Here is a 24,630-nt window from a genome sequence, read left to right as displayed (position 1 = left end):
GTGGACTGCTTGGCTATTTCCTTATCAGCTTTGTGTCCTGGTTTCATGGACATCCTGGCCAAACCCCAGAATCCTCCAGCTTGGTAAACAGCACTGTGGCAGGTAATGTTCCTCATGCTGAGGCTGAAGTAATTAATTTCTATGAACACCTCAGGCTAAAAATTAGGTTGTCAGCTTCTGCTGTGGTGGATGTGATTGGTCTAATATGACTGGATGAAAGAAAATTAAGGGATAAGGGGAAAAATAATAACTTGGTTGAACAACAGGTACCCCAGAGCTTCCACGTAGCAGGGAAGAAGAGAGGGGAGTCAAAATTATCAAACTGGGATTGTTTCCTGAGCTCCTTGTTGCTCTCAGGAGAGCGAGCAGATATCTAAAGGATCATGAGAGCTAGATCAAATGCAAGAAGGGCAGATTTATGGCTGGATCCGATGATGGAAGAATAAATGGGTCTAATTCACACACACACTTGCTGAGATCCTTTTGCAACATGCCTTTTCTGTGAGATTTCAGCTGTCAGAGAATCTGCCCCAGTTGTGACATGCCAGGTAAAGCTGTCAGCAGTGACAGGTAAAAGAAAACTCATCTTTTAGTGCCTGAACTTGAGCTAGTTCAATCAAGAAGTTGTTGAGGGTGAATAAATACAAGACAAGATTATAGTATTTTTACAACCTCTTTTCTGACTATAATTTCACTATTAGGAAGTTTGTTGGCACCTATTGGAGGAATAAGTGCGTAGGGAGGCATATCTCCTTTCTCCTCTTCTATTGTGTTGAGAAGTGGAATTAAATTATTCTGCGCACAGACAGATTGTTCCAGTAAAATAGAATTTGAAGCCATCAGGGACCCACTGAGAAGAGCAGCTTTTACACTATATGAAAAGGCAAAAGACAAAACCCTTGCCAAAACTCCTTCACTCTTTATTACCGACAGCTGCACTGCTGGATGCGTCCGGATGCCTCTGAAGCGCCAAGGGGAGTGACGGAGGTGGGATGGCATGTGAGCAGATGAAATACATGGCAGCTTCTCCCCCGACGGCAAGTTTAATTATTTGCAGTGTTGTATACACAAGAAAAAAATACACAGATATTGGGAAATCATTCACTGTGATTCCTGTGTCAGGTGGATTATGAAAAACACTCACTCTTGCTGGTCCATGGCAGAACGAGGTCTTAAAATATTCAGAACCTGCATATGCCTTTGTCACAGATGGAAGGAAAAACAAGGTAGAATATATTTCAAAGATGGAGAACATGAATACATCAAGAGAGCAAAACCAGAGGCGCTTTGCTGTGTGAACTGAGACATCCAACGGAAGTGAACCAAAACAAACTTTAGGGCAAAGAAACACCTTCTTCCGTGCAGTTTCATTCTGCAGAACTTTCTAACACATCCCCCTCTTGTACTTTCAGTATTTTAAGATCGCTGGAACAGATTCTTTTGTCTGTTCAGTGCTCAACCAACAAACAGCTGCACTTTGTTAGTATCAGTTTTCCTAAATCCCTCTGCTCCAGGATCCAGAAGCTTATGTGAGATTGCTGAGTGACCGTGAAGATGTGAAATGCTTTAACTCACTAGGCATGGTTTAAAGGGATGTCAGAAATAAATCGTATCAGTGATGCTACAATCTGTGAAGGTACAGAACAAGAAGATGAAGACAGGTTGTCTTTCTGAAAGTGCACTTTGAGGGTTAACTACAAATGGCTCAGAAATGACAACCATTAGCAAGGTTGTCTGCCAAGCCTTGATGTACTTGCTTAAGCTGATGTCTTATGACTGTCAATTGCTCTTCTGCTGGAATATGAACCTGGCTCCTCTCTGGGTGAATTTCTCTCTGCTGTGGCTAACTTCAGCAGTCCTATGAATGAGGCCTACACAAGGACTGGTAGGTTTGAAATGCAGCAGCAGGAAGTGCTGCCAGCCCAAATCCCAGCTGTGCTAGAGAAAACACGTACTGCCTTTTCTGAATGGCTCAGGGGCAGTCCCGAAGCCTATTCTGTCTTGGATGTTGTAAATATAATGCTTGCTCGTGCAGTAAGAGTCTTCCTCTCTATGTTTATGTAATGCTGCCTGCCCTACTCTTACAACACACACACCTAATTATGAAGATCCCAAATACATCATGTGATGCAATGAGGACAGGATATGAGAGGTTTTTCAAAGCACATTTTGTGGCATTCAAACAGATAACCACATCTTTCCCCTGCACAGTGGGCATAAATATATATATATTTTATAAAACACAAAATCAGAGATAGTGGCTGCCTTGCTGCTGACCTAGTACCTGTATTTGAAAACCTGAGTCAAACACACAAAAAAAGCTCTGAAAATTGCACAAGAAAACATTAAGACTTGCCTCACAGGGTGAGTTCCTCAAAGGAGCTGGAAATGCTGTGCTGGTCATGACAGTCTTTGTTACTGCTGGTGTCTTGCTGGTGTTAAGGAGGAGTGCAGAACCTAGATGAAAGAGAAGGAAGAAGGTAAAACTGCAGCACTCACCTCTGGGTTTCAGGGATTTGTGAAACCTGCCCCAAGCCTTTGTTAGCTGGCTTCTACCATGGCAAAATTCCAGGGAGCAGGTGGCTTTTTCCATGTCTTGAGGATGTAGCTTCACCTACCTAACAAGCATACTCAGTAACCACACTTAAGGAGTCTGCCTGCCTTCCCCCACTAGCCTCTGTTGCTCCATGTCTTCAAATTCATCCTCCTTGCAAGGCAAATAATAAAGTGTATTTTTTTATGAACAAAAAGTAACTTGGAAGAAAAGAATTTATCTTGACCAAAACCAAATAAAAATACAGCTATAGCTCTTTGCCACTTGAGTAATTTGTGCTGTAAACAAGAGGAAAAGGGCAGTAGTGGGTTTTCTCTCAAAAGAGAATTGAAAAAAAAATAACTTCAGCTGTTTGTATGAGAAGGATTAGAAATGACTGGCATTTAGGTAGGAGAACCAAGTACACAGTAATTGTACATAAAAGTGCAACTCAAGGGATCATGAAGCAAAGAGAAGAAAAATTATGATGTGAGCAGGGGAAAAAAGCAGCAGTACAGAAAAATAGACAAAAAATAAACAACAAAAAATCAGAAAGAAAAAAAAACCTGATCAGTATGGTAAAGGGTCAGGCAGATAAACATTTGGTATCAAGTTTTTTAGAAGGGGCCAAGATCTGTATCTGGTATCAGTGGTGGAGACTGAGGTACCACTTCGTTGCCTCAAGAAAAAATGGAGAAGGACAGTCTTTTGCTCAAAGCACTCAGAGTGGAAAGACGGCATTTGAGAGTAGAAGGTTGGGATCTGTTTCACTGGAGGCTGAATATGTAAGTACACAGGAAAACTCGCCCTGTGTTTCATTCCCTCTCCACACCACGTGTGTATCATTTTTGCTCTCTGCAGTTTATGCTCTACGCTTACTGTTGACACTCACACACCTTCTATCGAAGGGAAGCGGTTGTGTTCCGGGCTTCCAATCCGCCATGGAGAAGGATGGGACACAGAGGAGCCCGGCATCCAGCCACAATCCCCTGCTTCAAACGAGCAGTAAAAGCCAGAGGGAAGCTTTCCTGCAAGAGGGAAAGACACACAGACAGAAGGCAGGTGAGCTGAGGAGGCAGCTCCTGGGCTTACACAGGAGCTGCAGCGACTATTCCAACATGGTTTGCCCAGGTCATGTGGGCACTCCCAGCTACTTTTGTGTGGAATTGTGTACGTGCCTGACCATGGGGACAGAGGAGCACAGAGAAACAATCCCCAGGCTACGGCTAAGTGACTCCCCACACACTTTGACAAACCCAAGAGAGAGGACACATCTCACTACATACCGAGGGATCTCCGAAATACCTGGGCTCTCAACTCTGCAGCTATCAGCTCACACAAGGTTACACCCAGGAAATGACTTTCGTAAGCACTGCTTCTGCAGCCCCACAGAGGGAAATCTTGGAGAGCGATATGGTCCCTACAAGACTCCCTCCCTTACAGTCCAGGTTTCTGTTCAGCCCAGCTCAGAACATGATTTCTTCTGTTGCCTCAGATGCAGCCTCAGGTAAAGCAGTGAAACCTTTTGTGCCTCAGTTTTTTCACCTCTAATTCTCTTCAATGAGATGAATGGCTGACAAGATGATAGTTTATTTTAATCCATACTTTGAAGCCCATTCTGTCACTAGGTTAGGATTTCAGTTTCCAGCACCAAACAATAGAACTCCATTAGCTTTTCGCCTTGAAATTTGCCAGTTTTAAGGCAACACTCATCTTGTTCAAAGCAGAAGGTAATCTCATGCCTTCCATGTACTTCTTTACCTACAAAGGCAAGTTCTTCTTAAAAGGGTGCAAAGTATTGCTCCTTTTGCACCAAGAATGATACATGAAATCGGTTTAAAACTACAAGATAAAAATGAAATTTCATGTGCAAACACATATCTAGGATTTTTTTCTTTTTACTTTTAGCTGCTTGATAAAATCAGAATTAAAATTTCTTCACTTACAAGAAGTAGGATAGACCACAAACTTCTAAAGCATGAGAATCTTCTGATCAAGTGATACCAGTAATTTCATTAGCTCCTATATAAGAAAAGGAGGCTCTTGAAAAGATATTTTATTGTGATTGTTAATTTCTTTTCCCCTGAAATGATGTATCTATAGTGGCTGTCAGACAGCGAGGCGCCAGTATTCAATCTCCAGATCATTCAAAACGTTTCAGTACCAGCAGATCCCCTTGGCTGAGATTTCAGATTAATAAAATACCTGCTCACAGGGTCTCAGCTTTGACTGACACATCTCAAAAGGCAATTGACTGTCATTGGCACATGTACGTGTTCCTCGGTGTACCCAGAGAGAACAGCTGTGGAACACAACTGCAGCATCTAGACCACACACATTTGATTTTCTGGGACCCTGAATCACAACTCACTTGCCAGAGGAAAGAGAAACAAATCCTCTATCTGCAGCTTTTTAGTAGGGCTAGTTTTGGACCTGGAACAAGAGCCACATTTTGGTAGTATTTTGTGCAAGCATCTAAACCTGTTACAAGAAAAATCACAACCTGTACTGAAGTTAGGACTTTTTCAAGTTTTTCCTTTTAAAAGTCTCTAAATTAATTCAGCCTGGTCTTTAAATGTGAAGCTGTTAGGCAGAGAGTTACTTCTCTGTGTTTCACCCCTCTGCAGAACTTGATTATATTTCATTGCTCAGCCTGAGGCTGGGATACAAAGAAAATGACAAATTATAATGTGCCCTGAATTCCCACAGAAACAGCTTGGCTTGGTGTCCAACTGAATTCATGTCATGGCCATTTGCTATCTAGGATGATGTAAACAAGTCAGAGCAGCAGGAGGAGTCATCTAAGTAGCAATCCCTGCCTGAAGGCCAGGAAAAGCTCCCTGTCGATGAACAAGTAAGGGCATAAATAAGAAGCTATTACTTTCACAGAATATTTCATTCCCTTTTCCCAAATTAATATTTTATGAGTTTTCAGATGTCTCATGCCCTGGACGCATTTTCTTTCCTGCTCTTTCTTACCTTGAACATGTTCAGCACCTGTGATTCCATGTGCTGGCACTCCACAGAGACCTCTTTGGCTACTGCTTCTCTCCAACCGGTACTGCTCCATTTCATGTGTTTGCCATTAGCACAGACACTGGACTGATGAGGGGAAGCTGCTCTGACTTTATAGAAAATTAAGGAAATAAGGGGGCAGGGGTTCCTTCTACTGAAACCTGCCGTTTTCGATATTAATTCCAGTGACAGAAATCTCAGAAGGTTTAGTCCTTAGTAAGATTAAGATACAACTTGTAGATATTAGATGGAGAACAGAGTAGTCCAGTGAAACTGAAGCACTCTGATAATGTAAGAGTCTCTCCTTCTATGTGAGTAAAGAAGTAGGAAAAAGCTGTTTGATGTTAAACTTGTTCTAAACCAAGTATTTTCAAGCCTTCAGAATTAAATCCCTTTCAAGACAAATCTAAATTAGTTATTTTTCTTTAACTCAGGTTTTTTTGTCCATTAATAGCAAGAGAATTAGTAAATGATATAATTTATGAAGCAGATGGGGTAATCTCTTTCTTCAAAACTAGGTGTAAATCAACTAGATACTATAGCTTAAACTTTTGGGTAAAATTCCAAACAGGTATTATTATTATTAAAAAAAAAAAAAAAAGCACACATTAAATACTCTGTATATATGGACATTTAACAAGTTTAGGAAGGAATCTCAGAAGCCAAACAGATCAGCTATCCAATTTAAAGAACCACATGAATCTTAAACATGAATTTGCTTCAATGATTGCTTCTATGGTAGCAAATTTGGCCAGCCAAATTCTACCAGAAATGAAGCAAAAAAGGGAAAATATTTTTCAACAGTCAGCAGAGTTATCCTTTAAAGGCAGATGGCTTTGCTGCACTCAAAACTGCCAGAGGTTAGAATTTGTTTCTATAAGTACAGCTTTTGATAAAGAAAGAAGCAGAAAGATTAGTGTATGCAAGACAGGAGTTTGAAAAGCATAGCATGGCATGGCAACAGGTTGCTACTTCATCATTTTGCCTACAGGAAGACTCTGCTGGGCTGTACCTGGATAAAAATGAATCCCACAGTTTCTTCTCTTATTTTTGCCTGGAAAGGAAACTGGCCCCTGTGCATTGATTATCAATGCTTTTATGGTCACTCATCCACCTTATCAGAAAATCAAACTTTATAGGTTCCTATTCTAGCTGCCATCTGGTCTTTTGACCGCTGTGTGCATGCAGTCCTCCAAGCATCTGGCACAGCACGAGTCCCTCCTCTCAGGAATCAGACACTTGTCTTCCTGATCTCACTTGCTAAGGTGCTGAACGTCCTTAAATATTCAACGAAGCAGAGTGAAAATTAGCCTATAACCCAGGGATTATGAGATTTATTTCAAAGATAAAGAGGACATTACTTCCTGTTCCAGCCAAAATTCATAAAATGCGGAAGTGCAACCTCAGGAAAGATTTAGGTATCCAGTTTCTTCTGAACTGGACCAGAAACTTGGAAACTCTTTATGGAAATAGAAAATATGGGCTCAAATTCACAGAACAACCAGTCCTGGGTTAATTGTATCTTGAGTGAACCCTGTTAAGTTCTGGGTGTCTAGATAACAAATATACTACTGGCACCTCCATTTTTTAAAATGTTACAGTTTTTAAAATCTATCCATTACTTACCTAACATGCTTGGACTGATTAACCAATATTTTCCAAGGACAACTTTTTTTTTTTTTTTTTGTTAAATTTGTTACAGAAAGTAAAATAGTTTTGGACTAGCCAAAATTTTATGCATCCCTTTTCAGTAAAGTTTTAACCTTTGCCCTGATTTGCTGCCTGGCAATGAAAGATTATTGAACCAAAACTCCAGATACTGGTAACTAAAAAGAGAAGTACAAAACTGCTAAAACAAATTCACCCTTTCTGTAAAACAGAGCCCTGTCTTTGTTAGTAAATAATTTGAGTTTTCCTGTCTGTCTTGTACCACACAAAGTGTATTCCATGTGATTACTACATTAAGAGAAAATATGTTGGAGTTTTTTGCAGTAAGTTCTATCGCTATATTTTGAGTGATTTGGTAAACTATTCATATAGAATTTGTTCTTTAGCATTAATAGATAAATTTGCTGAAGCCTAAGGCACAAGCTGTGAACTTTCACCAGATATGCTGAACTTTCCACTCAGTCAAACATGAGAAAACCCTAGAGCTGGTTCAAGACAGAAGATAAGGAATTCATTAACAGAAGCTGCAACCTTAGAAATAAGAAACATCCTACCTAGAGGCAAGCAAGGGACACAATGAAGAATGGGAAGAGCTCCCAGAGCCTCATATAGGGGACAACTGATTCCAACAGTCACATGAAGGCTAGGGAATTCAGACTGCTTGAGTATAATCCACCAGGAACTTCTTTGTTCAAGGTCCCTCTTTGGAGGCACCCAGCTCCAGCTATTACACCATTTTAAAAGGCACTTTTATAGAAGAATCTATCTTTCAATTTATGACTTCAGCAGAAACCAAGACTCAAAGCCTGCCATTGGTGGCTGGCACATGTAGTTTCTGGAAAGGCATGATTTTACTAGCGGTGACACACCACCAGTGCTATCTGAAGTATTAATGTGTGCCTGCAATGTACGCTCTGCAAAGTAATTTCCAGCATGACGCTCCCATCAGGCTGGTGAATCTGTATGTCTGCACACACGCGCAGCTCAGCACCTCATCCCACGTCTGCCTCTTTGAAGCTGTCTTTTACTCCTGCAGGGATATCTGATTATGACTCAAACAGCAACATGCTTTTCTCTAGGGGTCATCCCTCTCTGATTTTGCAATTTCTACACAGACTAGCTGGTTGCAAAGCAGAACGAGAACCATGACATTTCATTGGCCATTAATAAATAAAGAGATATTAGCAAACAGCAGGCTGTAGAGAGACCTTTCTCAGCTAAGACAGAAACAAAATTCAAATTATTAGGAATAAAGAATTAAAATCACAATAAAGCCAATTAGTACCTGTAAAGCTAAAAGACTTTGGAAGGCAAAAAACTCCAACACCTCCTTGAAGCTCAAAGACAGAAGCCTTTGATAATAGCACTTTCAAAACATTTTGCCTCAGTTTTGAGTATAGCTCATATTTTTCTGACAGCTCTTTTGTGTAAGCAGAACCATTTGGGAAACCCTTTTCTCTGCCTGATAAATCTGAATTACTTTCTACCACACTTTCAAAAAGCAGATGAAAATATCCATGTTGCTCAGGAGTAAAATGACAACTAAAATGCTGAAAGATGACATATGTTTTGTGTTAGGCTGCCATGCAGATATTTCTGATGCTTCAAACATTAGATCACTTCTCTGTTTTGTGTGAGAAACCTTATGCCAACAATATTCAGCTCCAAAAACAAGCAAAAGAAGAAGGACCAGCCATAGAACTGAGCAGGCTTATAGGTGGATAAACAGGCATATCCATAGCCTGGGCTCTTGCTCAGAGAGCCTGGGCTCTCAAGCCATGCTTTTGTGTTCCTTGAGTGGAAGACAGTGTTTTTGGCCCTTTTGGCTGGAAGTAAGAATTCTCATTTCCAGTACCTATGGGTGAATGCAAGCCATTGTGGTCTCAAGCTGAGAGTGATGCTCTGGTGAACAGCTGGCTAAATATTTTCTGCTTTTTACATCTTCTCACCGACATTCTCAGCACATTCTTATGCCAGCACAGCTGCAAGTGCCATATTGCCTCGTGGAAGCAGCTACAGATGAATGGAGGGAGAAAAGACAACCAAACCAAGCCCTGTGGATAACATATGCCAGAGAGGCATTGGCTGCTTTTCCACTGGGCTCACCATGGGGTACAGGGTGGCAGCAAGGGGGAAAACCAGAGTCACCTTCCTGATACGTGAATATGAACAAGAGACTCACCACAACCACACCCAGTGTCTGAAGTTAACAGGCAAGCATGTTCCTCTAGGCCTGCCCCATCCCATGGTGGCATTTAGCCTGCATCCACCACTGGTACAACTCCACCTTCTGAACTCTGCTCTTCCCCCCAGTACAGACAGGATTACTCCCACAAGGCAGAGTCATTTATGGCACACAGGCACCAAAGTGTGTCTGAATATACAGCTGAGGGTAAATAATGGTTCTCTACTTCCAATGAAATGAAAATGCATTCAACCTTCTTTTTAATTATAGAGTAGAGCACAACAGAATTGTCATTTTGAGGTTTTAAAGTTCCATTTTAAAGGTCTTAGATGGAAATAATATTTCAATATTACTAATATGAAGCATTATTGGGTCTAAGAAGCTTCCAGTCCACAGTGCTAACACTGTTCCCGTGAATTTAATGTCCACTGAGTGTGTCATTAAAGAATATCACTTCAAATTGTAACAATGTCTAAAATGATGGAGAAGCATATAATTTCAAGCTTTTAACTAGTTTCCTAGGTGATCCTAGGTTAAACCAATGTTCTCCACATCAGTAAAGTCTGTAACTTTATTTCTTTATTAGCAGAAAAGAAGTGAAATCTGCTAGAAGTTGTATATCACTCATGTTAAGCTCTTGCTTAACATGAAACAGCAAACATGTTTTTTACATATGAAATCAACACAATTCTATTGTAACAGCCCACAGGCTAGATCAGCTGTGGCACATACACTTTGAATAATGAACTCTCAATATTTTTATTTTTTTTTATATATTTGCCCTGTGGACAGCCATAGAGCCGACAATCCACCACTCCTAACTCTTTGTAGGCTGGCAGATGGAAGGATGCTGGAGGTAGAATGTGCAGAGGTATAGAAAAAGTGATAAGGCACCTTCAAGATAGTTAAAGGAAGGTCCTAAAGTATCTGAGTTCCACAGCACATTTTTGAAAGTACTCAGGCACAGCAAGTTCTTAGAAAACTCAGGCTATCTGTCTTCTGCTGTATGTTATTGGACTATTGACTCCTGAAGAGAAGGTAGAAAACCAGAGGAATTACAAAGACACAGGAGTTGGTCAAAGACAAGCTACTGGCTCTACTCATTTTTCATCTTACAAGTTTTCTCCTTCCTCTCCCTCTGCGACATGCTGCACTACATTTTGATTAAAGGCTCCAACACATTTCATAATTCTGTAAGGCATCTAGCTATTCAGGCTATACTTTCTTTGCATTTTTGATCAGGACACTGGAAGAGATGAAGCACCAAGAGCATGTTAAGAAGCTGCTGCAGAACTGATGTAGGTGAGCCCAGAAATATCAAAACGTGTACTCCAGGCAGACACCCAGAGAAATAGCATGTGTTAGGGGGGAATACAGGTCTTTTGATAGAACCAAATGAGTCTGTTAGTGCTAAAGTCTCAAACATTGAAGTTCAAACCAATCAATGCTTCTGGAAAAGGATGGTACAACCTGGGTGTTAGGATTTACTCACTGCACATATCTCCCTCATCTTCTCCCTCAGCGCAGTCCTGAATGAAGTCACATGCCTGCCCCAGCCTGATCACTGTTCCATTCCAGCAGCTGAAGGAACCCTCCAGAGCCATTTTTGAGAGAGAAGCAGATCCTAGAGCAAAAGAAAAAAAACAACAAAAACACTTCAGACAACCAAATTGCTTTCCATAGAATCCTGCATAACACTGAAGAGATGAACACCTTGTGAAATCTTCTCAATTCAATGCTTACTTGATTATTTTTTTAAAACTTATTTAATCTTGTCAAACGTATAATGGTCCACCTAAAAGAGAATTTCATTTCCCCAGGCCTTTCTGGTGCTATAATATGGAAGGCAGCTTTGATCTCTGGAGGGTTTAAATCCTGCAGCCTGCTCTGGTACTTCTCAAGAACAACACAATACACATGATAGGTTTTTAATTGTGTGTGAATTTACTGCTGCACTGACAGTCCAGAAGGACTGACAGTTCAGGAGTAGCATGCCTACAGGAGTTAGAGCACAAGCTTTCATCATGCTCTCCTGGCAACATGCAATACCTTTGCTTTGGGGGTATTGTGTTGTCATATTCTCTGCAGGAGAGAAAACAGTTCAATCTCTACTTGTAATTTTCTTTCTCTTCTCTGCCTACTTCTGCTCCAGCATTCTGCACTCCCTTGAGTCAGAGAGCCCACAGCAGACTACATCCACCATGAGACAGAAGTCACCAGTTCATTTTACCTGTGTGAAGCAGCAAAAGACATCCAGCAAGGTGCAAAGGAGTTATCTCTTGTGAAATGAGGTCATCAAATATTACAATTAGAGGTCAGTATCATCCACTCAGAAATGATCCTGAGTAATATTCCCTAAGAACCATCCTTTTCTGGAGGCACCTGATTCCCTTGACAGCTGAGAAGTCAGATATCAAGTAGCCTGACAGGTATCATTTTCCTTACTGTAAGAATTCTCTCATCCCAAGTCCTTTGTGATGATACTTAGGATAAGGCTTTTTTTTTTTTTTTTTTTTTTTTTTTTAAGAGGCCCATGGTCTAGATCAGACATGTGAAGGAGGCAGGGAGTACTTCAGTAACATCCTGAAGTCAGTGTGTATGGAGGAATCTAAGCTTCAGAAATGCCAGGGCTCCTTCCACAAAAATCTGAGCGTGGATGTAGTTCCCTGACACCTTCCTGAATCTGCCAAGACATGCTTCCAGTCACTGCTGGAAGAACAGAGAGATCTGTGCTAGGAATTCCCCATTGCAGCATTAACTGCCCTGTCTCATATTAAATGGGTAAATGCTCCAGATTAAACCAAAGCCTCTGGGCAGAGAGAGCCATTGTTTGCCTAACTCATCTGTGCTCACTAAACAGTGCAGCGACATCATGTTCTCTGGTACTCCAGGGAGTTGGAAATCACTGGCGATCCAATTAGATGTGCACTTGATATTTTTATTTATATTGCCTGCCAAAACTAAAAATTAATGAAGCATGTAGGAAAACAACCACTATTTCTCTTCCAGCTTATTTTATGGTGCAAATCATTCAGGAGTAGGGGGAATACATGCCAAAGTTTATTAATAAAGGATGATGGATCCTGAAAAGGGTGCTCTTGGTTATTGTCAGGTCGATTTTTCCCCTTCCTTAGAGCAATTCTGGCTTGCCACATACAGGCTGTACAATGCCCTTGTATTCCAGGCCAGGTCAAGGCATGACTACAGAGGAGAAGCTTTGCAGGAAAAACAGACCAAGTAACTTGGAGCTGGCTGCTGACAATTTCTGTAGGCTGCTTGTTAATGGTTTGAGGCAGTGAGATGGTTATCTCCCTTGACTTTGCTGAACTTCCTACAAAAAATGCACTCTCAGAGACACTGCTGAGAGCCTTCCCTATGTCAGGTGCAAAGCTTTTCATAAGCCACAATTCAGACACATGGGGCTCAGGTCAGTGTGCAAAGGGGCACTACAAAACTGTAAGAAGGGACTCTGGTAACTCAGGAGTAGATCCCTTCTCCTAGGGGCAGGTAATGAGCCTGAACAGCACCCTGTTGCTGGAAGTACCACCTGAGGAAAAGTTAGGAGACATCTCCCAGAGCACTTCCATGAGTTAGCAACATCATGACACTCTTAAGAGATTGTGAAGTTCTACTGAAATTTAGAAGTACCCTTGTCTCTCAGAATTACCCCACAGATGGTTTTGAACCTCATGTTTAGTACCAGCTTTCATGTCCCACTCAGTTTATCTCCCATCTTTTCAGCAATGTCCGTGTTTTATTTCAGCAGCTGCAGAGATACACAGAGATTCAGTGGAGTGGTTATTGTAGGCAATGGGGTTGTTCTGTTTACTCAATTCATTACAACTTTTTAAAGGCACTCACTTTTCCAAGCACACAACTGCATTAACACTAATTATAACGGAACCAAGGCATTCAAGAGAACCTACTTATCTTCCCAGGTGTTTTTTTGCTGCAGCCTAGGGGTACAAATCTCCCAAAGCCAACCGACTGTAGATTTTGAAATATGTCAGTTGCAACTGGGAATCAGGCAATTCCAGGAGCTATTCCTCCAAAACAAAGCAGCAGATTTGCATGCTCATTCATCTCTGTGGAGACGGGGCTTGAATTAGCTCAGATTTGCATTAGACCAATATATACGTGCTCCTTGTATAGGTTAGAGAACACAAATAGCGAAGCTGCAGCCTGGGGAATGGCTGGGCTCTGTTACAGTGCATGATTTATTCCCATCTTGTTTGCTTGCTTACTGTGAGCACAAAGGCAAAATGAATTGGAGAAAGGAGATGATTAACTAGTAAAACAAACAGATAACCAAAAAAAGCCCAAATACAAATAATCCTTTTAATGGGCCACTTAATGCAGATGTTTGCATCCAAGCTCAAGGAAACTCAAATTTTAATTAAAATACTTTGCAAGAAAAACAGGCCTTTGATCTTTTCAGTTCCCAGACCAAATTACTCCTGGCAAAGTGAACGAGAATGACCTGGATTGCTGAGTGAAGCGGCCTCAACTCACACAGAAGATGTGTTAGGAAAGGAAAATGAATGGTATCAAATAAGTATCAGAGCAAAATTTGTGGGAGACATCCTTTATATTTACAGCAGTGTTTATGTAGCCAGTGGCATCCATAAATTACAGCAGTAATTAAGCTGTACCACGGCTGGCTTGGAGGCTTATAAATCATTATTTAAACAGCAACACTAAATAAATGGCATTTCAGGCTCTAAATTGAAAGTAGAAACAACTCCTTGGGGAACAAGTTCTGACTTTGTACCTCACAGGTCCTGCTTCTCAACACAGTTCAGCCCTGGCAGTGTTCAAATGCAGTACCAGACTCTGGACACAAATGACAGCCTGGGATCCTTACTGCCCGTGCTTTTGGACTTGGTTTCCGTATATCAGGATGAAAAAAGGAAAATCATGTGGTTTAGCTTATGCAGGATCAGCAACCTAGTGCTCACACTGTGGGACTCAAGGGGATGTATTTCAGTTCTCAACAGATTTTCTCTGACTTGGGTTTCCTCTTCTCTCATTCCCTGTCCCTTGACCAGGAGAGAAATCACAGTGTGCTGACAAGCTCTGGTGAGTCTGTCTCTGAGAAACCTCTGAGGATTGTGGTGTTTGATCACTGTAAAACAAGAAACTGCCTTCCTGCCACCACACTTGGCCAGGTGGGATGGAAGAAATTCCTGCAGGCATCCACAAAAATATCTCTTATCTGGCAAACCAACTACGCTGCTAATTATCATGCAGGGTTTAATGAAGCTGAACATAATTATACCTTCACATGCTACATTCTACTTCTTAGACCATAATTTTTAATTCTACCAAAAGCTTTTGGGACAAACACAGTCAGGTGAAGCACTCCTGCTGAGCACACATTAAAACAGAAGAGCTTAATAGGACAGTACTTGGTTGCTATTTAAATATTGTCTCATTTGTACTCTGCAAAAATTCCAAAGACCTGGGATAAAGGTACAGCCTTGTCACATTTTACCATCAAGCAGCTTCTCTCTGGGCTATCCTTGAGGAGCCCCATTGTACAGAGTCGAGTTTATTTCAGTGACTCTCAAGGCAAGAGCCTAAATGACCACAATATGAAAAATTTCCATTTTTAATTGCATATATGTAGCAAATATACCTACCCATGGAAGTCCTCCCGGTTTATCTAACCATATGTGTCACCTCTCAAAAGATAGAATGTTTCCTCCTATTTGATTACAACTCTTAAAAAACATTTTCCAATGGGCTAGCGCTTCAGCTTAATATGCCGCCACTAAACGTCACTAAAAATCTGGGATTGCACAACCTTGTTGATGATGTGTCTGCCACAAGTATTTGTCATTAACTTTTCAATTTCACCAGCCTCTCCTTTTGCTTGAGTTCAAAGCTTTGACTCAGGTATTTACAACAATGTTACTTGGGGGATTGAAAGGTTGTGAGAAAACAGAAAAGCTGCTGTCTAGCTTTAACAGGATAAGTGAGAATTTGGGGGATTATTGATTTTTGATTTTTTCCATTACTTGCTATTTCTGATGGCTACGTATTTCCTGACTCTTTATCTCCATTCAAAGGCTGCTGCTCACTTTGTGCTGAGGATAGCCATATTCCAGGACAAAGTAAATTTACTGTTGATGCAAGTCACTAATATCCATGCTTTGACAATTAGAGAAGTTGGAAGGTATGAAAAGAAGGAGGAACGCGAGAGAAGTGAAAGGTAAGTTCGTGTTTGAGGGGAGCAAAGCCATCTTTGGCAAATGGCCATTGAACTCCACATGATGCAGAGCAGATCACATAAATCAGAACTCTCACAGCAAGTTACACTGCTCTCATTTTCCAGCCACCCACCCCAGGACACCTGTATCCAGATCAGCAAGGAACCCAAGTAGTTGCAGCTGCAAATGAGACCAGTGAGAGAAATACTTGGAAACCACATGGTCCTCAAAAAATGCTATTTAAAAAAAAAAAAAAAAAAAAAAAAAAAGGCTGGTCAAAATTGGTCAACACTTCATAATTTCTGACTTTAATATTTGTAACAGCATTGTAACTGTTACTTGTCAATTGCAGGAGGAAGTGTTCTCTTTTTTATTAGACTGCCTGCTATAGGCAGAAAGAACAGCCCATGTTTGTAAATGCCTCAAAGCTCACCCATTTTTTCAGTTACATAAACAGCTTTTAATCTTCTTTCTTCACTTCCTAAACATAAATGGGAATAAACTCATCACAAGAGTTCTGTGATGTTCATTTCATTAACATCTGTAAGGAACTAAGATGCTGTGATAACAGGCATGAAAAAACGTGTAAGGAAATTATTTACTGTGCCTTCACAGTGCAGCTTGAATAATTCACAGTATAAAATAACATATCTTTGATGAAGGCAGGACAGAGGGCAGCAAAAAGCTCCCCATTGAGAGAGCACCCCCTGTCCTGCACACTAGGGGTGCAGCATTCCCACAGTGAGCTGCTTCAAGAAGAGAAAACTTGCTCATTAGAGCAACGCAGAGACAGAATTTTCATCTCAAAGACAATGTCAACATTTCAAAATGGATCTAACCAGAAAATAAAAATGCCCAAAGTTCTCACAGAACAAAAGATTCAAACCAATTCTAGGTTAGAAAACTGACTTTAGAGGTTTCAACACATGAGTAATACTGTCATAAACCCCAGGAATTTGAAAACACCTGAATTAAGACAAAAATAAAACGCTGGGCAGGAAACTCAAGAGGGAACTTACTGCCTTGGAACACATTCATGCCAGTAGTTCAGTCAGCTCAGTTCTAATGTGCTTTCCCTTTCTGCTGCTTCAAAGTAGGGATGCTGTGTTTAGTATACAAATTTTAAACATCTGCTCCTTCAGCATTGCCTAATGCCAGCAGGATTGCTTACACAGAAGAGAGCTCTCAGCACACCTGAGGAGCTGGCACTTGCTCACTGCCACATTGCAGTAGCAAGAGCTCTCTCCAGAGTTGTGCAGCAGACTATCCAGGCCCCCAGTGTTCTCTCAGAAAAGTTTTTGACCAGTCTAGTTGCTTTTCCTACCTTTTGACTGAATGACTTTTCAACAATAGTCTTGGTGTGATGTATCTTCCCTGAATTTACAGAGGAAAAACAGCTTCCTTATTTCATTACAGTTTTTTAAGTATGTGGAAAGAGAAAGTTAGATAGATTTCACACTTTCTCAATTTTCAATTAGGAAAGTTGGCTGAGGGCCTTCATAGTTCTTCCTGAGACAACAAAAAATTGTTGAGTGCAGTAAATGACATGATAATGTTTTCCCCTATTAATCTTGCACAAAATCTGCCTGTCTTTTTTGGGGGGTGGTGGGGTTTTTTTGTTTGATGGGTGGTTTTTTTTTTTTTTTTTTTTTTTTTTTTTTGTTAGGAATCACAGTAACACATGCTACCAATCAACAGCAGCTCCAACTGCACATCCGAAAATTAACAGTAAACAAGTGAACAGCATCAATGAACTTGATAATGAGACTGTGATTTTCCATCATACAGTGATACCTACATATTCTGTGGCATCTACTAAATTGAAAAGGGCCAAAAGAGACAGAGAATACTTATTGTATGAAATACTGTGCGTACATAGTAATTGGACCTTTTTAAAATTTCATCTAACACAGTAGATCTTTAAGGCTTTCATCCGTAAATATGAACATTCTGACTTAGAATAATCCAGTGGGATAGAGTAATTTTATTAAAATCTCAAATCTCATTTCTCTTGGTTGCTTTTCATTGCCCTTGTTTCAATATCAGGCTGCATTTGTTGTTTGTTGCCCTTTTCTCTTGGCTACAACTGCATCTTTCAAGGTACCTTTGCATCTTCGTGAGAGTAAAAAAAAAAAAAAATCAATGGAAAACCCTCTCCCTTAGGTTACATGTTTCTCCTAAAACAAATGAATACTCCATATTTGTAACAGTAAGCTACTGGTTAAAAAAAAAACCTCACAAAAAATCCCCACAAAAACTACGGCCAAAAAGCTCTTCTCTGTGACTTCCTGTGAAAATTCCAAAACTCATACCTTGCAGAGGGAAAATAAAAAGGTCCAACTTCTATTATTAGCTCTGCTATTCCCATCAGAGTTTTCTGGGTCTGAATAGGCTGGGAGACCAGTTCCTATCAGGGAGCAATCTTTTCCATGGGAAACACCATCAGACTGATTGCTGGCTCACTGAAAGACAAATGCTGCTTGCCACATGCAGCAGGCGCTGACAAAATCATGAGGTGGTTAAGAACTCTAAGCTTATTTACAGACAACAGGAGCAGATTTAGCACAGGCCCTACCTCAGCATCAGACATGGAACTGAATGGGAAATAAAACAAGGCTGCTGGAGAAAAGACATGAAAATTACACTTCCAAACCTCATGTGTGCCTCTCAGGGAAACTGTAAGAGCTGATTAGATAGGAAATACATGTAATTTTCCACCTTTTGCTTCTTAGGAGGCTTAGTTCAAATCCATTTTCAATTATTAAAGTAAGTATTATCTTTGCTTCTTCCAGTTCTGCAGTTCCAAGCACAACAAACACTACCACATTACACAGATTTTTTTCAATTCTTGGTTCTTAAAAGCAGCACAGCAAGAAAACCAACAACATCAATAACTTTTTAAAGATGAGGAAACTGAGGTACTTGTCAATCAATTTCAATCACATAAATGAGCTTGTAAATTGCCCAAACCAGACTCTCTCTTGGACTCCTGCTGCTTCCTGTACCAACTGGGCTGAAGATGTCCAGATTCAAGGAAAAAGAAGAGATTGGATAATATTTTCATGGCTCATCAAGAGCTGACTCCACACAGGTCAGATATAACCTCTCTCTCAACCCTGCAATAGCAGCATCTCAGCAAGCTCTCTTTTAGTATTGCCAATCCAGTTAACAACAAAGGTATATTCATATGCCTGGTCATGAAAAATACGAATAAAGGTATGACACTTAACTGTATTCAAACAGCATTTTAGATAGGAATGAGATTTTTCATTTCTAATATGCAATTCTCTTTCTCTAAATGTTTTAAGCAGTCTCTCTGCTTTAGCTGTCAGCAGTATTAAGGTTTTTTTTTTCCTTACTATAGATGGGTTGCTGGGGGTGGTGGGTGGAATACCACAAATCAGCACAACCCTCAGCATACACTTGTGGTCCCTCTCAGCAGAGTGCAGGGACTCATCCTCAGACCACAACCAATCCCTTACTGTGCAAAACAGTGGCCCCACACTGGAAGATCAATTGTTGTTTCAGGTAGAAGCAGAAGCTTGCCTGGGGAAGGAAGTTTCCTGTGGAGATACTTCCACTGTGCCAGCTTCTGCAGTTGTGTGAAGACAACAAATTGTCATCAAGCAGCTGATTTCCACTTTGTTTGAAAAGTGAGCAATGATACCTCAAACCCACAAACGATAAGCAAAGTGAAACTGCACTTGAACTCTTGCTGTGAGGGAGAGCAGTAGCTACACACAACAGGTTTGCCACGGGGTGGGACTAAATGTGCATTGATGCTTCCAGCGTTTAGTTCTGGGAAAGCAAAAGGAAACTTGGTGTCACCCTACCTCCACACATGGCTGAACAGCAGGAAGTTATGGATGCAGTGACTCCCGGGTGACTCTTCCAGCTGGATGCACCAACAACTGCCAACATCTCAGTGCTCTGAAGCCAGTCCAGAGGGACGGAGGGGCAGCACGGCTCTGTGCACTTGTGTTCCAGGCTGTGCTTCAAGGCCTTGCTATGCTTCAACGACATTATCCCAGCAGCAAAGCTGCTGAAGGTCAGTGGCCCTCAACATCAAAAAAGAGCCTGGAGAAGGACTCCATCTGGAAGTTCACATCTCTGCCCAAGGACCTCCATTAATGTCTGAACATGCACAAAACTTATGAACATGCACGAAACTTAGGGAAATTTGGAAAGCTTACTACAAAAACTAGATGTCAGTGAATAACAAAATGATTATCTTTGTGTAAGCCAAGGTACATACTGAAGATATCAGGGAAAAATGGAAGAAGGGACAACTCTACAATTCCAACATCACCACCCTGGTTTCAGGCAGACTCCCTACTCTTTTGTGGCATGCTCAAAGACTCTTTGGTTAATGCTTTCCACCTGAGATAACTTGCCAAAAGTTTAAGGAGATGCAGAGAGGATAGCAAGAGTTGACCATAATCGGTACAGAGACAAATCATGCCCTGAGGCTGAGTTGCCTGTGGACAGCCAGTTCCAGTAGAGCAGTTAGACCAAGAGTGGGGTAGTTAAATAATATTAAAATGGCTTTTAAATTGATTTTAAATACAGGGATAAGAATTTTAACAGACTGCTGCCATGAGTAAAGACAGATCAAGGAGACAAACTATGACTTCTCCCTCTCTCTCTGACTCCAGGTTTTTTCTAAGACCTTTACCCTTCAATGAATAGATTGTGCAAACAACTCTCAGGAGATTTTATACAATTACTCAGGATGAACAGTCATTTTCTTAGCAGTTGTCATCTTTAAATTTGGCACCACAAAGAGTATGTTTACCCAAAATATCCCTTTATATCCTCTTTGTCAATAAGCTTTCTATTGAGTGCAAGCTCCCCTTCAAGATTTTTCCAACTTGTTTTCCCCCCACTTCACTAACTGATTCAGTTGGACATTAATTAATCACTTAATTACTGTCAGCAGTAGTATTAAATTCTCCCAAACTTGCTACTGCCGTTATTATGTAAAATGCTCCTCCCAGCTGGGTGGGTTTCAGCAAAGCATAACACCTTGTTGACTTTAGATAAATCTATTTATAAAATGCAAATGTACCTCTTCCTGGCGGGCAAATCCTTTCCAACTGCTCAACAATTCGTTATACAAAACAAAGAATTAGGAGGACATGCAGCTCTTCATCAAGTCCTAGCAAACATAAACACTTCAGAAAAAAAAAAAAAAAAAAAAAAAAAAAAAAGAAAGAAAGAAAGAATACAAAATGCTAGCCCCACTGGAATAAATGGGCTTAATCTGGTCTTGTGGCAGGCAGGGGTAGTAGAACACCCTTGAATACCCGGCCATACACAGTATTCCAAATGACTGGCAATCAAAAAATAATTAGGTGTGCCAGGAACTAAAAAAAGAGAAATATAAACCAATTTACTAGCTACAGGAAGCAACGAAATTATGTATACACTTCACCAAACATCCACTGGGTCATGGTGCAGTTTCAAAGAAGGTATTGGCAAAAAAGACAGTTTAGGAGAGGGTTACAGTAAGAAAGCTGTACTGGACAGGACTCATTTGACAGTACAAAGTGCACAAATGCACTGAATAAGGAAAAAAAGAACCACCAAACTTTCTTTTGGCCATAAACTAGGCTAGGGGAGACCTAGAAGCTACTTTATATGTGTCTACATTTGATGTTGTAGTACCAATTTAAAAGACCAAGTAACCATTAACTTCCGTAGACATTTCATTAGGAATTCTCTCTGGCAGTGGCTATCTGGACAAGGGCAACCACTGCAGGGGACAGACACTCTTCCTGTTTTTTACTCTGCCCCATTTGTCACTGTATCTGTACTTCCATTCACCTTAAGCTGCCCATGGTCCTCTCTGAGCCACAGTAAAGTTATACCGAGTGCAAAGGTTTTATATGTCCACTATATATTTTTTACAAATAGAATAGTTAAAATACCTGACTTCCAGCTCTCCCAGGGCTTTAACTTAATGGGATGTGGATGCAGTTCACCAGCCATAAAGATTGTCTATGGCTTACATCATTGCAGTATCTCAAAGCCAGAAAGGCAACCCGTAGGACACTGGGAATCTTCATACAGAAAGTTTACTAAAATACCAGCAACAAAATCAACTGCCCTACTCTTTACACCACAAAAAATGCCTTGCCTCCTTTTCCAGGATCTCTTGAGAGGCAGCAGTAGGACTCTTGTGCAGCTGCAGTTACAACAAAAGCCCTCAACTCCACTTGGACCATGCCCTTCCTTCCCTCCCATCTCACAGGTCATTACTGCTGCTTTTTAGTGAGCAATATAATTTTAAACAGTCTGTCAATGAGGTGTCACAAAGATGATAAAAGTGCCTTGCCCTGGCATCTAATGTGGATAAAATCAATGATCCAAGGTCCCATGGGTGGTGACAGAGTCAGAAAGCTCAGAGGCCTCTGGGCCCACAGGAGCAGCTGCATTCTCTGTTCAGCAGAGTAGTAGGTCAGCTAAGGGAACTGAGACCTGGCAAAGAGAGGGTGCCAAATCCAAGGTATCAGTCATCCAGGGTACTCTTGGAAATAAAAAGCCTGCTATCCTATTCCTGGTACTCAATGAAACGAAAAAAGAATTTAAAAAATCAAGGACCAAGCACAAACAACCCAAACACAGCAGCCCAGCATCATTTGTTGAGGTCCTTAAACCAGACTCCATCTGTGTGTGCAGGGGCCTTGCACTGCTACCTCCAAAAATGCTGCCTACCAAACTAGGAATCTGGTGGTCAGGATTTCCAAAATAGTTCTTCTGCTGTGACCTTGGTTGAGCCTCTTTGCTTGACAAAGGCCTTGAATAAGTCTCTTTTTGCTGTGACAGAAAAAAAAAAAAAAGCCTAAAAACCCATTTTGTGGGGAATATATGGCCTTGCTACTTTGTAGAATAGCATAATTTTTTTTCCACAGAAAAAAAATTCTCATTTTTAAGAGCTATCTAAAATGAAAATATCCCCTGTAGAGGAAACTGTTTGCTCAGCAGTACTTCAGAAGATTTTATTTGACCTGAAATAAAACATTGGTTAGCTTCAGGAAACTTGCTATTGTTCAAATTTTTTTTCTCAGTTCATCTATTTCATGCTTTCTTTATGCCTTTTAACATATTTTCCAATAAAAAAACCTCCTGGAGTCCAGGGAAAAGGTGTGAAAACTCGGTTTCTTCCATTAATTTTTTTGTTTTGTTTTGCCAAAACACATATTAAGTTTGCACTTTGCATAGTTTTGTGCCACTGTAGGGGCATCCGAGGACGGCAGGGACAAGGAACTCTGCTGACCTGAGATATTCTAGAAACACGTGGTTTTATTGCAAGGGTTGTGGGTAAAGAGGGCTGCTGTCAGCCACCAGCCTCGGCTGAAGGGAAGCCCCAAAGAGAGAGGGAGAGAGAAAGGGGTGTGAGGTAAGGGAGGTAAAAAAGCCAAGAGGGATAAGAGAGGTAAGAAGAGTGCCGGGGTCAGGGCGGGAGGAGAGAGGGAGGTAGAAGAAGCAGAGGGAGAGAGCAGGCAAGAGAAGGGGCCAAGAGGCAAGAAGAAAAAAGAGCAAGAAGAGGAAGAGAATAAGGACCTCGTTCCAACACACTGTATTTCCTTTTGTGTTGAATGTTCTAATTTACAGTGACCAACCAGCACAAGATACAAAACCTACAAACTTTGCATGCAACCTCTGAGAACTCCTAAATTACCCTATCATCCTATATTCTAAACTCTAAAGTCTACTCTTCTGATCTACTTTTTCCTTGATGCCTTGGCAGAGTGGAGAGGGGCTGCATTCTTGGGTCCTTTTGTTTTTTGTCCTTCAACCAATCTCCAGTTATCTCCATCTTCCTGCCTGCCATGCCTACATCTCAAAGCTATTTCATTTCTATTTCACTCACAGATTTTACATCTCCAGTATTTCTTACCAGACAATCATATCCACAAGCCCTTCCTGTCCCATCTTTCCCAACATGCCACCATGTTGCTTTTTTAACGAGCTAGAATAAAAATGAACCTGCTGCTTACCCTGTGTGACACCATGGAGGCTCTCAAGTGGAAGGTGACACTGAGTGTGTCACCAAATGCTAATCGCAAGCAGGAGGGTGACAGAATCACTGGAGTCATTGCCACATGCTAATGCAGCATCTGTCTGAGAAAGCTCTGGGTCATTTCAGCTGGGTCCTATCCCCTGAAATCTCCTCACTCAGAGCACCAAAGAGACAACTTTTTACCGTATTTGCACTGACAGGGCTGACAGTGTTCTCTCCATCTGGCACACATCAAACCATGCAAATATTAGCAAAACTCAGGTTTAGCTGAGGGAACCTCAGATGTGGAAAGTAGCAAAAAACCAGCCAGGAGGCCTGCACAGTCTCATGCGGGCACTGTAGAGTTATTATACTGCTATTTCCATCTCAGTGAGAGGCAGCATGGAAAACAGTTAAAGTAAACTCAACATTAAAAATTTCACTGACAATTAAGATGACAGATTAAACTGATCTACATGCAATCTGCAAACTGATTTGGCATTCACTGATTAATGCAGTAAATTAGATACTAACATCTCTCATGCAATGTTATAAATCACTACCTTCACTCAGCAATGTATATGTGGTGTCAAACAATTTTTGATGCCGGCTAAGTTATTAAATTTTCTGTAGATGAAGCACTGAATATCTGTTACAGTTTTAGGATGAGATTATGAAAATACACTTTCAATTCCTGATCAAAGTTACTTCATACTATTAGAACTGCTCAGATTTCCAAAATCCAAGTGGAAATTGCTTTTCATTATAGTGAAAAACAGCAAAACAAACTTAACAGCACCAAGTGTGGACCCAAACATCTTTTAAATGGACACGTTTGAAGGTAAAGAGATGCTATACAAACACAATTTATTTCTCAAAAGTGGTGCTCTCATGAAAGACCTCTCTCTGAGTCTTATAGATACTTGATAAAATACAGAGCTCCTTGAAGAAATTGCAGCAAGAAATGCTACAGAAGGTGCTGAGATCTGAGTATTTGGCCCAAGTGCTGCAA

General features: G+C 40.8%; 1 protein-coding gene across 1 annotated transcript in view; it reads right to left on the bottom strand.

Moving 5' to 3' along the window:
* ALK (ALK receptor tyrosine kinase) overlaps positions 1–24,630 on the bottom strand; it is a 220,891-nt gene that overhangs the window by 63,788 nt on the left and 132,473 nt on the right. The window contains exons 6-8 of the mRNA XM_066314448.1: positions 10,894–11,025; positions 3,430–3,561; positions 2,357–2,457 (exon numbers count right to left, since the gene is read on the bottom strand). Coding sequence (XP_066170545.1) covers positions 2,357–2,457; positions 3,430–3,561; positions 10,894–11,025 — 365 coding nt within the window. The remainder of the gene's footprint in view (positions 1–2,356; positions 2,458–3,429; positions 3,562–10,893; positions 11,026–24,630) is intronic.

The sequence above is a fragment of the Sylvia atricapilla genome, chromosome 3 (assembly GCF_009819655.1).
Source record: "Sylvia atricapilla isolate bSylAtr1 chromosome 3, bSylAtr1.pri, whole genome shotgun sequence".
NCBI classification, from domain to species: Eukaryota; Metazoa; Chordata; class Aves; order Passeriformes; family Sylviidae; genus Sylvia; species Sylvia atricapilla.
The sequence above is the reverse complement of the archived record's forward strand: the minus strand, read 5'-3'. Positions and strand labels throughout refer to the sequence as shown.